At 39.5% G+C, this 13,155-nt stretch overlaps 1 protein-coding gene across 31 annotated transcripts in view; it reads right to left on the reverse strand.

Moving 5' to 3' along the window:
* LOC126586223 (phosphoglycerate mutase-like protein 1) overlaps positions 1-13,155 on the reverse strand; it is a 53,846-nt gene that overhangs the window by 3,741 nt on the left and 36,950 nt on the right. For 6 of the 31 annotated variants that reach the window (XM_050250964.1, XM_050250962.1, XM_050250968.1 and 3 more), the window contains 3 exons: positions 10,049-10,390; positions 9,152-9,343; positions 3,725-3,898 (listed from right to left, as the gene is read on the reverse strand). The exons of 14 other annotated variants lie outside the window; for them this stretch is intronic. In XM_050250964.1, the coding sequence (XP_050106921.1) occupies positions 3,746-3,898; positions 9,152-9,343; positions 10,049-10,390 (687 nt within the window). In that variant the 3' untranslated portion in view covers positions 3,725-3,745. Of the gene's footprint in view, positions 1-234; positions 303-692; positions 1,027-1,491; positions 1,670-3,724; positions 3,899-3,941; positions 4,025-9,151; positions 9,344-10,048; positions 10,391-13,155 lie in introns of those variants that run through there. 11 more of the 31 variants (XM_050250985.1, XM_050250975.1, XM_050250969.1 and 8 more) reach the window with 10 other exon arrangements.

The following is a 13,155-nucleotide window of genomic DNA, read 5'->3' on the forward strand; positions in this document are numbered from 1 at the left end:
GTGGCCGTTTGGCTTCACACGTGAGACAACCTGCTCTTATACCATGAAGAAAGTTGAGGTTCCACCATAAAACCAATTGGCAATATGGGGAGTAGCCCAACTTAGTTATAAGCCCATGCAAGGCCCCTCCTCCCATCAATGTGGGATTCACTCTCAACACTCAAACCAAAGAAAAGTACGGCTTCAAATCTACAACAAACTGTATGCAAATCCAAAATCAAAGTCAGTACCAACCAGGTGAAGAGTTTTGCATCGGTGCAGCGGAAACAAACTTGGACCTGAACCATTCTCCATATATGCAGCTTAACCATAGAATGAGAGTACAATCAAAATAAGGACTTCAATCCAGTATTTGGTGAAAATTATAGACACAAGTATATAGCTGTAGCTCAAGAATTTGAAGCTTGGCAATGATGAAAATCACATGTTAAAGAAGAGATTCATGTGCGTTTGTAGCTTTAGCCCATGAGAAGTTCGACCACAAATTTCATAGATCTTACAATCAGCCATTACAGTAAAAAATTTAATAACACGGCATGTTACTGTTTCAAAATCATCATTTGTTGCAGAACCCAAATCTCCAAGAACTATTAACTCCTTTCAAAATCATTGGTTTTCGATTGAAACACTAGTGAAGACTTTGGGGAAAAAATTGTAGTTACTAGGACATATTCTTCCTAGGAGTAAATTACCTACAACAGAAGCCTGTCACAGTACAAGCGGAGTTATGGAAGTGAAGTGCTATAGAACAGTGTATTGTCAAGAATCAGGTAGTAGCACCAACCAAAGTGCATTTTATCAAATGTCATGAACTAATACTGTACATTGTCAAGCATCGGGTGCTATCACCATTGAAAGTACAAATCACAACTATCATCGAGAACTCAGTCCATTGTCATACACAGATTTTATGCGAAAACTTCGAAACTGTAATTTTGTCTGCCTCTAGAGTGATTTTATCTCCACTTACTATCAACCTTAAAAGCCTTGGCTCTCACATTGAGCACTCGAAAAACTATAAATTGGGTTAAAAACAATTGAACATAAAACAAATGAGAATGGATCTCTGGAAAAACCAACAGCAATCGCTATCTCTCACTTTCTTACATAATCGCGAGCAGTGGATTTCAACCAGAAAAAGAAAAAAGAAAGCAAATTTCACAGTTCGACTTCAACCCAGTTACTTCAGGCCAAAAAAGTTTGGGGACAGATCACCATTCCCCAATGAGATGATCCAAAACCAAAATCATTCATGCAGTTTGGATTGGAGAATTTGATGATGTAATTCTAATAAAGCCAGGATCTTACCATCCAAATTCATAAATCAAAGATACCAAACAACCATCTAAGATACTATTATCCAAATCATAAAGTAATCTGGGAAATTAAAACAAACCCATGTTAAAGAATTCACCAAAAACAAATTGCAAGTTAAGAAATTAAAAATATATGCTATGAATACGAGAATAGTTTGGAGATGGGAGAGTTTACTAGGGCAGGGACAGACAGAGAAGATAAGCAAACTGCAGAAGGATGGTGATATCTGGGCAGTGGGGGAAGAGAGGACTTAAAGAGCAGGAGCAGTGATGGTGATATCTGTAAGAGTGGGATCAGAATCCTGCTTTCTACTGTCTCTACTCCAAGTGAGAGACTTAGGGGGTGTATTCAATTGGGATTTTAAGGGGTTTTAATTCTTTTAATAAATTTAGGGGTATTCAATCAGGATTTTAAGGGATTCTCTGAAATTCTAGGTGTATTCAATTAGAATTTTAAAATAGTTTATTAAAATCCTTAGAAATCCAGGTGTATTCAATTAAGATTTTAAAGAAGTTTATAACATTCCAGATGTATTCAATTAGAAATTGATTTTAAAGAATTTGAGAAAGTTGAGGAATTAGAGGGAATTGGAGAGATTTCATAGTATATTTTAAGTAACCACAAATCTCACCTCTTCCCATGAGATTTCGAGGGAATTGAATCAAAATTTTATATGGAATCTCTACAAATCAATTAAACTCCATAAAAATCCATGGATTTATAAATCCATTAAAATCTCTCACATTCTCAATTGAATACACCCCCCTTACTGTCCGCGACTCTGTCTGCACCTCCCAATTTTTCCTTAACTTTTGGACACGGTTTCATCTCTCTTGTAGATTGTAGACTGTAAAACAGGAGCCTCTTTATTTTTCCATTTTTTTTAATTCTTATTTAAGGCAATCCCTCGTGAAACTCAAAGGCATTCTCAACGTCAAAGTCAATCTCACTTTGTCCATGAAACGTAAATTCTACAATTGGAAACCCTGAAACTTAAATTAAATTCGATTTTGCCCATACAGTTTACGTCCATAAACAAATTTGTCAAAAGAATAATGATAGGTAGACGATGGTTTTAAATCACATTATGTAGTCAATCTCACTTTGTCCATGAAACGTAAATTCTACAATTGGAAACCCTGAAACTTAAATTAAATTCCATTTTGCCCAAACAGTTTACGTCCATAAACAAATTTGTCAAAAGAATAATGATAGGTAGACGATGGTTTTAAATCACATTATGTGATTGTTATTTATTGGAATATCACTTAACGTGTTCATTTTCTATTAATGACATATCATTTAATTTACAAAACTAGTTTTAAAATTTGATCTATCTAACATTACTCCGATTAAAACATAACATGAGTGAGACCCAATTAGGTTGAATTGTAAGCCATGTGGACCAAAATTATAAAAGAATTTAATTTTTTTAAAAACGTTAAACATTTGATAAATCTATGGAAAATTAAATGTTATATGAAATAATACACCTTTTTATATTGTTATATAAAATAAAATTTTAAGATATTTGTCATTAACTTTCCAAAATCATTAATGACATTGTGGAGCAAAAAATAATCACAAGGCTACACGTGAATTTTTGGATAAAAGAGGACAAAAATACCCTTAAGGCATACCGGGATTCCTACGCACGAGCAGCGGGCAATCATCCGTTAACCAAGTCAAAAATGCCCAAAGAAGGTAACAAATAAAAGTTATTTCATCCATATACTCCACAAGGTAACAATTCCAAACATTCCATTTAAATTAGATTAATTGGTGAATTAATGGATTTTTTTCCTAATTAATCCATTAAATCACCAATTAAATGACCCATTATGCCAATTAATCCCCCTTACATAACCCATCACCCATGACACACCAAAAGGAGCCCAAAAGGGCCGGCCACATCTTCTAAAAAGGGGATTGGTCATTCTCTATAAATTAGACCCCATTTTCTCTAAAAATACCTAAGTTGATACTCTTACAAAACTCCCAAAAATTCTCTAAACATTTTTTCTCTCTAAATTCTAATTTTGGCATCGGAGGTTCTTCGGCCAAAGCCCCCCCCATTCATCGTGGGTGCGTGAGGCTTTTGGCCTTCACCTAAGGTGTTAATTGTTTTGTAGGTGCAATTTTGTCCAAGAAGAAAGCGGCGGAAATTTGCATCCACAAATTGGTGCTCTAATTGAGAGTAGTGATCCATACTCGTAGAAGATTCTCGCATAAAAAGGTTTTTTTCTCTATTTTCTAGTCCATTTGAATATTTTTCATACGTTCTTATTGTTAGAATTTTTTATTTGCAAAGGTTCTTTGATAAAACGTATAAGAAAAATATAATGGCTAGAAATTTAGAAAAATTATACAAGTGAAAATTCTAATACTCAAGAAATGGGACCGCGGCGATCCACGAGGCTAAATGTGGTCATAGGCGGAGTGGTACCACCACTACAAGGTTCCACCATGGCCCAAGCCGTGCCATCCAAGCTTGCACGGGTTCGATCCCAAGCCTCGCATTCGTATGCATCACGCGCTGAGCAGCCTGCTCCTGACAAGCAGCCCACTCCCGTGGTCCAGCCTGCTCCCGACGAGCAGCTTACTCTCGTGGCCCAGCCTCCTCCCGCCAAACAGCCCACTCTCACGGCCCAGCCTGCTCTCGTGGCCCAGCCTGCTATTGACGATCAGCCCACTCCCGTGGTCCAGCCTGAAAACACACAAAAATGACTTTAAACACTAAAATAACCAACAAAACGAACAAAACCCAACCTAAACCTTCCAACGTTTGCCTCAAGGATTTCCAATGCACATGACATGTTAAAAATTGTCATCCCCACAGATTTTAGTTGTCTTCACACTTAAGCACATACTTAATCATAGTCACCACTTACTAGTTCACATTTAAGCAATTAAAACAATGTTTTGAATGTAGTAACATGCCTTATGCTCAAGTCCTTACAAGATATTCACTCAATTTTCACTCAGATTTTCTAACTACACACCCTATACTAGTTATATGTGAGAAGATTGATGTAAACATGAAAACGAACGCTCACATATATGTATTACAAAGAAAGCGATTTCTGGAGCATGTTTAGATATGATCTCATGAATGGAATGCTACTACTTAGATGCGAGAACCAGTGACACCATATGCTCATACCAAATTCAAACTCCACAAATTGAAACACATAACACTCAAGATTGAAGTCAAAGGTTGTAACGGGGCTTGGGGTGTTGGCTAACAAATGAAAGTAAGGGAAAACAAACGTTCTTAAAACAATAGCAAATAAAGTAATGAACTTAAACTTAGAATTCACTTAGATTGCAGAAATCAACTTTTAGACATAAGGGAAAGATTTAAACAACTCTTTAGGGTCAAATTCAACTTTTTATTTTTTTTATTTTTTTATAGCACGAATTTTTCTTTTCTTTTCTTTCCACCCGTGCCTATGGCACACTACTTACATGAGAAACACTTCCCCCACACTTGTTTTCTGCCAAACATTATTCAAAAGGAATTCAATTTGAATCATGCTTTACTATGCTTTAAGAACAAGGGTATGGATGGTCCTAATCTAGGCTAGGTGAGGATAACGTGGGTTAACAAAGAACGTAGGCTAACAAGGCTTAATGGGGTTAACTTAAACAAATAATAAAGTAGGATACACGGCAATTTGGCTTTGGTGGTGGTAACTACACAACTTCATATTGAATATGTGTTATGCAAATCAATATCATGCTTTGAATGAAATGTGCATGAGTTCTAGCATTTGGAATTAAATGATGAAACGCCTTCTAAGTAGTAACCAAGCAAAGAAAAATGAGATCATGCAACGACTTTAGAACACAATAATGCACATATTATCAACTCACCAATTAACGTTTAGGCTCAAGTCTCACAAGGTTGTAGCGTTTGTTTGAGTTCCTTCCTTCAAGCATGTTACAAAAACTAATTTTTCCTTTATGATTGCATGTGAATTCATAAATTATAACCACAACCAAGCATACACCAAAGAGTAAATCAAATGTTCATCCATGTTTATAACTCTCTTTAACAGTCATTTAATTAAAAACCAAATCCTCATCATTGTGTTGGAAGGTACCCTAAGACACAAACAAAAACAACTCTTTTTTGTTTTTGTTTTTTTTTTCAAAATAATTTTTCAAATTTTTATGAGATTTTCGGATTTTTATGTCAAAACACACTAAAATACTCCAAAATACCTTAAAAACACTTAAAAGAGCAAGGAACAACATTAGAAGTAATGGGTGATAAACTCCTACGAATTTCATGCAAAACAATGGTTACCCCCCCCACACTTAAATCAAACATTGTCCTCAATGTTTCAAGCACAAACTCACACAAAAACAAGCAAATAAACAAACAACGAATAAACATGACAAGTATAGCAAAGTAAAAAAAAAAAAAATAGACAGAGTAGAGTTTAAGAACGTAAATCTGGTTTTGGAGATAGATGATCTTGTTATATTTCCACAGCTTTGATCTCGAACTGGTTTGTATTTCTGAGCGAGAAATATGAGAGTTCCTTGGTTTCAAATCAGACTCCTTCTGCTGGGATGATTTGATTGTGCAGTCTGCATTCTTCTTTGCTTGTTTCTTCTGCACGGCGGGCAGACACGAGGTAAAGGTGTTGGTCTGTTTCTTTCTTCAATCTTTCCAAGTGCCCACCTTTTGCTTTCTTTCTCCTTGTCCCTAGCTGAGGATGAATTGGTAAATTGTCTCCACATGCTTCGAGGTATCATTTTCACTTCCCTTATCTGTTACCCAGGCAGATGTGGTAGACGAAGAGGAAGCACAAGATGATGAAGATGAGTACTCGAGAGCAAGGCTAGGTAAGCAATCAGGAAGGGGTTCCAAGCAGTCGGTTCCAGATCGGAAGATTGATGCCAAGTGCTGGCTGATTGCTTTCCTTCTCCTAGTCCTACAGGTTAGAACAAAGACAAGGAAAAGGACACGGAGAATGCATGATATGAGATACTCTTACTTTCTACCTTCATGATATGAAATACTTTTGCTCTGGATGGGTTGTTCGCAGGAGTATCCCAAGGAATGAGGAATACAGAGTGACTCGAGAGGGTTTGTTGGAAAGCCATTTCAGAGAGGATGAAAGGTTAAGTGAGGCTGAAAGTTGGGTGAGGCTACCTCACTATGAAGTTCAACATTTATAGAATTTTCTTAATGGCTGGGAAGGCATTGTTCCATTACTCGTGTCGGCAAGCCTGGGATAATTTAACAGTAGACTTCACGTGCATTCCGCTTCTCCAGAAATCTTCGACAGATTGCGCGTGATTTACGCAACGCAGATGTGCAATTGACAGATGCTGACACGTCTTGATAAAGCAGATGCCTCTTTAATATCCGGAATTTGCGCTTCGAGTTCTGAGCTTCGTTGAGGGCAGAGATTGCATGTGACAAGTGCGGACAAATCTAGAAAAGGAAGATTGGCCCGTAGTTTCAAGCCCAACTTTTTAGAAAGCGAGTGCCTCCTTGATAACTGGAATCGGCCTCATCGAGTGCTGTTTTTTTTATAGAGGTGCGTAGTTCATTTCAAAATGCATTGAAATTCCGCTTGTAAAACTCCCCTTTACACTTCTAACCTCTGGATTTAGCCCATCTCTTCTTTCTCCAAAATCTCTAAAATATGTCTGGCACTTCCGACCGTCGTTTTGACTTGAACCTTGGTGAAGAGGCAGCCCCGCCTTCTCCAGATAACATATGGCGCCCATCCTTCATATCCTCTACTGGTCTTCTTACCGTTGGGGATTCGGTGATGAAAAATGACATGACCGCTGCGGTGGTGGCCCGAAACCTTGTCACTCCTAAAGATAACAGACTGCTTTCCAGACGGTCTGATGAGTTGGCTGTTAAGGAGTCTCTGACTCTTAGTGTGCAGTGTGCGGGTTCTGTGTCCAACATGGCCCAACGCCTATTTGCTTGAACCCGTCAAGTTGAATCGTTGGCGGCTGAAGTAATGAGTCTCAAACAGGAGATTAGAAGACTCAAGCATGAGAATAAACAGTTGCACAAGCTCGCACACAACTATGCCACAAACATGAAGAGGAAAATTGACCAGATGCAGGAATCTGATGGTCAGATTTTACTTGATCATCGGAGGTTTGTGGGTTTGTTCCAACAGCATTTGCATTCGTCTTCTGGGGCTGTACCGCGTAGTGAAGCTCCAAATGATCAACCTCCGATACCTCCTCATTCTGTGGCCCCACCGACTGCTGAGACTCCGCCGACTACTGAGGCTTCTCCTAAGCAGCCTTTGTGAAGGCTCCCTCTTGTATTATGCTGTGTTTCTTTATTTCTCAGTTTCCTGTTCATTTCCATGAAGTTTAATGTTAAAATCCTTTGCATATTTGTTAATGTTTTAAAATAGAAAACCATACCAAAAAATAATTAAACAAGCAATAATATTGACAATCATGGCAGAATAAATGGGTTGCCTCCCAAGAAGCGCTTGCTTTAACGTCTTCCAGCCGGACGATGCCACATTGATCAACCTTCATGGGAACCCACGGCATAGTGGGTTGTCTCCTCCACATCATGTTTAACAAAGCTCTCGTAGTAAGGCTTCACGCGATGCTCATTCACCTTGAACTCTTGACCTGTTTTGAAACTACGAACTTGGACTGCACCATGAGGAAAAATATTAGTAATAACAAAGGATCTAATCCAACGTGAACGTAGTTTACCCGGAAATAGACGAAGACGAGAATTAAACAACACTTTTTGTCCAACAGAGAAGGACTTGGTGCGAATCATCTTGTCATGAAAAGCCTTCGTCTTTTCCTCGTAAAGTCGAGCATTCTCGTAAGCTTCATTCCGTATTTCCTCAAGTTCATTCAATTGAAGCTTACGATGAATTCCCGCCTCATCTACATCCATGTTGAACTTCCTCACGGCCCAATGGGCCTTGTGCTCCAACTCCACAGGTAAGTGACATGGTTTTCCATACACAAGCCTAAAGGGGGACATTCCTATGGGTGTTTTGTAGGCGGTCCTATAAGCCCACAATGCATCTTCTAATCTCAAGCTCCAATCTTTTCTTGTTGGCCCAACTGTCTTCTCCTGAATCTGTTTTATCTCCCGATTTGACACCTCGGCTTGCCCGCTTGTTTGAGGATGATAGGGTGTCGAAACCCTATGTGTAACGTTGTACTTTTTAAGCAGTGCCTCGATTGTGCGATTACAAAAATGTGAACCTCCATCACTTATAAGAACTTGAGGCATTCCAAACCTAGCAAATATGTTAGACTTCACAAATTCTGCAACCACTTTGGAATCGTTAGTCCGGGTGGCTTTTGCTTCCACCCATTTGGAAACATAATCCACCGCCAACAAGATATAGAGAAAACCATGTGATGACGGAAAATGACCCATAAAATCAATTCCCAACACATCAAATATTTCAACAGAAAGTATAGGGTTTTGTGGCATTTGATCCTTAGCACTTATATTACCCATTCGTTGACAACGATCACATGTAAGGCAAAATGTCCTAGCATCCCTAAAAATGGTTGGCCAATAAAATCCACATTCTAAGACTTTAAGGGCAGTGCGTTGGGTGCCAAAATGTCCCCCACATGCATATGAATGACAGAATGTCAAAATAGATTGAAACTCAGATTCATTCACACAACGGCGTACAATCTGATCGGGACAAAATTTCCAAAGGTATGGATCATCCCAAACATAAAACCTAGCATCATTTTTAAGCTTATCACGTTGATTCCTATTAAGTGTGCTAGGGATATGTTTAGACACCAGGAAGTTCACCAAATCTGCATACCAAGGCTCATTTACCTGAATGGACATTAATTGCTCATCGGGGAAGGTTTCAGAAATTGGCGATGCTTCCTCATGCACCATTCGACTTAGGTGGTCAGCCACCACATTCTCCACGCCCTTCTTATCCCGAATCTCAATGTCAAACTCTTGTAGAAGCAACATCCATCGAATTAGTCTAGGCTTGGTCTCCTTTTTCGTGAGCAAATACTTGAGAGCTGCATGATTAGTAAAAATAATAACTTTAGTACCAAGTAAGTATGATCGGAACTTATCTAATGCAAATACCACAGCAAGTAATTCTTTTTCAGTGGTGGAGTAATTTAATTGAGCATCATTTAGTGTCTTAGAGGCATAATAAATAACATGAGGTTGTTTGTTCTTTCGCTGCCCCAAAACAGCACCAATCGCATAGTCTGAAGCATCGCACATCAACTCGAATAGAAGGCTCCAATTTGGAGGTGTGATAATGGGAGCCGAAGTAAGAGGTTCTTTTAATTGCTTGAATGCCGTGGAGCATGCATCATCAAACTCGAAAGCCACGTCTTTTTGAAGCAATCGGCATAGTGGTTGTGCAATCTTGGAGAAATCCTTTATGAAACGCCTATAAAAACCTGCGTGACCAAGAAACGAACGAACCTCTCTAACCGAAGTTGGAGAGGGTAAGTGACGAACAAGGTCTACCTTAGATTTATCCACTTCAATGCCTTCTTCAGAAATAATATGTCCTAGAACAATACCTTGCTTAACCATGAAGTGACATTTTTCCCAATTAAGCACAAGATTCGTTTCAACACAACGTTTCAAAATTAAGGTCAGATTACTCAAGCAATGATCGAATGAATTACCAAACACGTTAAAATCATCCATGAATATCTCAATAATTTTCTCCACATAATTAGAAAAGATACTCACCATGCATCGTTGAAATGTCGCAGGGGCATTGCACAAACCAAATGGCATGCGCCTGTATGCAAAGGTGCCAAAGGGGCACGTGAACGTTGTCTTTTCTTGGTCCTCCGGAGCTATCACAATTTGGTTATATCCGGAATATCCATCAAGAAAGCAATAAAATTGATAACCGGCTAACCTTTCTAACATTTGGTCCAGGAATGGCAACGGAAAGTGATCCTTCCTTGTCATGGCATTTAACTTCCTGTAATCAATACAAACACGCCAACCGGTCACCACACGAGTGGGTACAAGCTCTTGTTCTTCATTCTTCACCACCGTGACTCCGGACTTCTTTGGAACAACCTGCACGGGAGACACTCAACGACTATCACAAATAGGGTTTAATTTGTGTGTTTTGTTATTTTACGCATCAAATTTTGGCGCCGTTGCCGGGGATTGACAAAGTCGCTAATCCCTTATCTTGAGTCTTGTTTAAATTGTTAGTTTCTGTTTTGTTTTAATTTTGCACCGTGGGTGTGTTTTGTTTTTGTGCCTTGTATAGGCACCTTATTTCCTTACTTGTGCCGAGTCTATTAAGTTGGTTACTAACTTTGTTTGCTCTTGTGTGTAGGTACTAGCTTATGACCCGCAGCTCACAACCTGTTCGTGAGCATATCTTCGACTTTGACAGTGATTTTGAGAGGACTTTGAGAAGGAAAAAGAGGTTGCAAAAGTCTAATCCTCCTAGTCCCGAATCTGAATTAGAAGAGCAAGAAGTTGAGATTGAAGAGGAGGCCACGACAAGGTGTGAAGAGGAAGTACCAACCATGGCAGTAGACAATCGAACCATCAAGGAGCTTTCTGCCTCGGGTTTGGCCAATGCAGCCCCTCTTTTCATCCAATACCCTAGGGCAGACCCTAAGAAGACCGATGAATTTGAGTTGAAGTCAAGTTTGCTACATCATATACCCAAGTTCCATGGGTTATCAATGGAGGACCCCAACAAGCACTTAAAGGAGTTCGAAGTAGTATGCTCAAGTATGACACCGGTGAACGTGGATAGCAACATATTGAAGATGAAAGCTTTTCCCTTTTCTTTGTTGGAGAAGGCCAAGGATTGGTTGTATGAGTTGGCTCCCGGAACTGTCACATCATGGGAGAGTATGAAGCGAGCCTTCTTAGAGAAGTTCTTTCCGACATGACGAGTCATTCTTCTTCGCAAGAAGATTAGTGGCATTCAGCAAAGCCAAGGTGAATCTTTTCCAACTTACTATGAACGTTTTAAAGCTCTTGTTGCTTCTTGTCCACAGCACCAAATGAAGGAAGAGCTACTTCTTCAATATTTTTACGGTCTTTTACCACTTGAACGACAAATGTTGGATGCATCCGCAGGAGGAGCTCTAGTGGACAAGACACCTAGGGATGCCAAAACTCTCATTGCTAATCGAGCACTCAATGCACAACAATATAAAGGTGTTGGGCAAAGAGACACCCCACGGCCACATCATGTAAATGAGGTAAGTTCTATTTCTGAGTTACAATCCCAAATGGCTAACCTTACGTCTATGTTATCGCAGTTTGTTGAAGGCCCCAAAGCGCAAGGAACTACAATCTGCGGTGTATGCTCCATTCAAGGACACCAATCTGATCAATGCCCTTAATTAATTGAGAATGGAGGGTGGGAATCTGCCAATGCTGTGGGTTATGGGAATCAAAACCAACCAAGGGGTGATCCTTTCTCCAATACATACAATCCGGGATGGCGTGACCACCCCAATTTCAGATGGAGAGATGCACCACAATATGGCCAACAAAGTGGATTCCGACAACCCCCGGGTTTCTTTCCGAGGCCAATGGCACCACAACCACCTCCTCAAGCACAATCATCCCAACCCAACACAAGTACGTCTATGAATGACGATAAAACATATCAGTTACTAACCACTCTGGCGCAGGGAATACAGAACCAAGCAAAATAGGTTAATGAGCTAAAGAAGCAAATTGGCCAAATGGTCGAGTTTTTGGGACAATTCCATGAAAATGGTAAGTTACCAAGCACTACGGTGGTCAATCCCAATGGTGGTTTCAAATCTGCAAAAGCTATCACACTAAGTAGTGGAAAAGAAGTGAAAAACAAGGAAGATGAGAAGATACAAATTGAAGAAGAGGAGCAAACTTACCCCACGACAAGGGTAGCATCACCCATGCCGCAGCCATCTAAGACCTCCCATCCGTCCACCCCAGGTAAGATTGTCCCAAATGTTGTGATTTCGAACACTAATCTGCCAAATATTCCTTTCCCTCGCAGATTTGCACAATCGAAGAAGGAAGAAAGCGAAAATGACATTTTGGATACCTTTCAAAAAGTCCAAGTAAACATTCCTTTACTTGATGCTATTAAGCAAGTGCCCAGGTATGCAAAGTTTTTAAAAGAGTTATGCACAACTAGGAAAAGAATTTCAACTAAAGAAGTTGTGAAAGTAAGTGAAAATGTATCCGCGGTTTTGCAACGAAAGTTACCTCCAAAGTGTAAGGATCCAGGGAGCTTTACTATCCCATGCATAATTGGAAACACTAGATTTGAACAATGCATGTTAGATCTAGGTGCTTCTATTAATGTTATGCCATATTCCATTTATGCATCAATGAACCTTGGTGAGTTAAAACAGGATGGTGTTATAATTCAATTGGCCGATCGTTCTAACGCATATCCCAAGGGAATCCTTGAGGATGTTTTAGTGCAGGTCAATCATCTTATTTTTCCTGAAGATTTTTATGTCTTAGAAATGGAGGATTCGAGCCATGCTCCATCATTGCCAATCTTGCTAGGCCGACCATTCATGAAAACAGCGAGAACAAAGATAGACGTGTTCATGGGAACATTGACCATGGAGTTTGATGGGGACATTATTCGTTTTAATCTTTCTGAAACCATTAAATATCCAATTGAGGACCATTCTTGTTTTGCTATTGACATTGTTGATTCTTTGGCACAGGTACATTTGGATCGAATGAACGACGATGCACTTGAAATAGCTTTAGTGCACGGCATAGGAGCAAGGAATGAGGGTGGGGGAATCCTTGCAACCCACGGCATGGAATCTGATCATATTGACGTGCCCCCTTGT

Source organism: Malus sylvestris, chromosome 10 (genome assembly GCF_916048215.2).
Source record: "Malus sylvestris chromosome 10, drMalSylv7.2, whole genome shotgun sequence".
Classification (NCBI taxonomy): domain Eukaryota; kingdom Viridiplantae; phylum Streptophyta; class Magnoliopsida; order Rosales; family Rosaceae; genus Malus; species Malus sylvestris.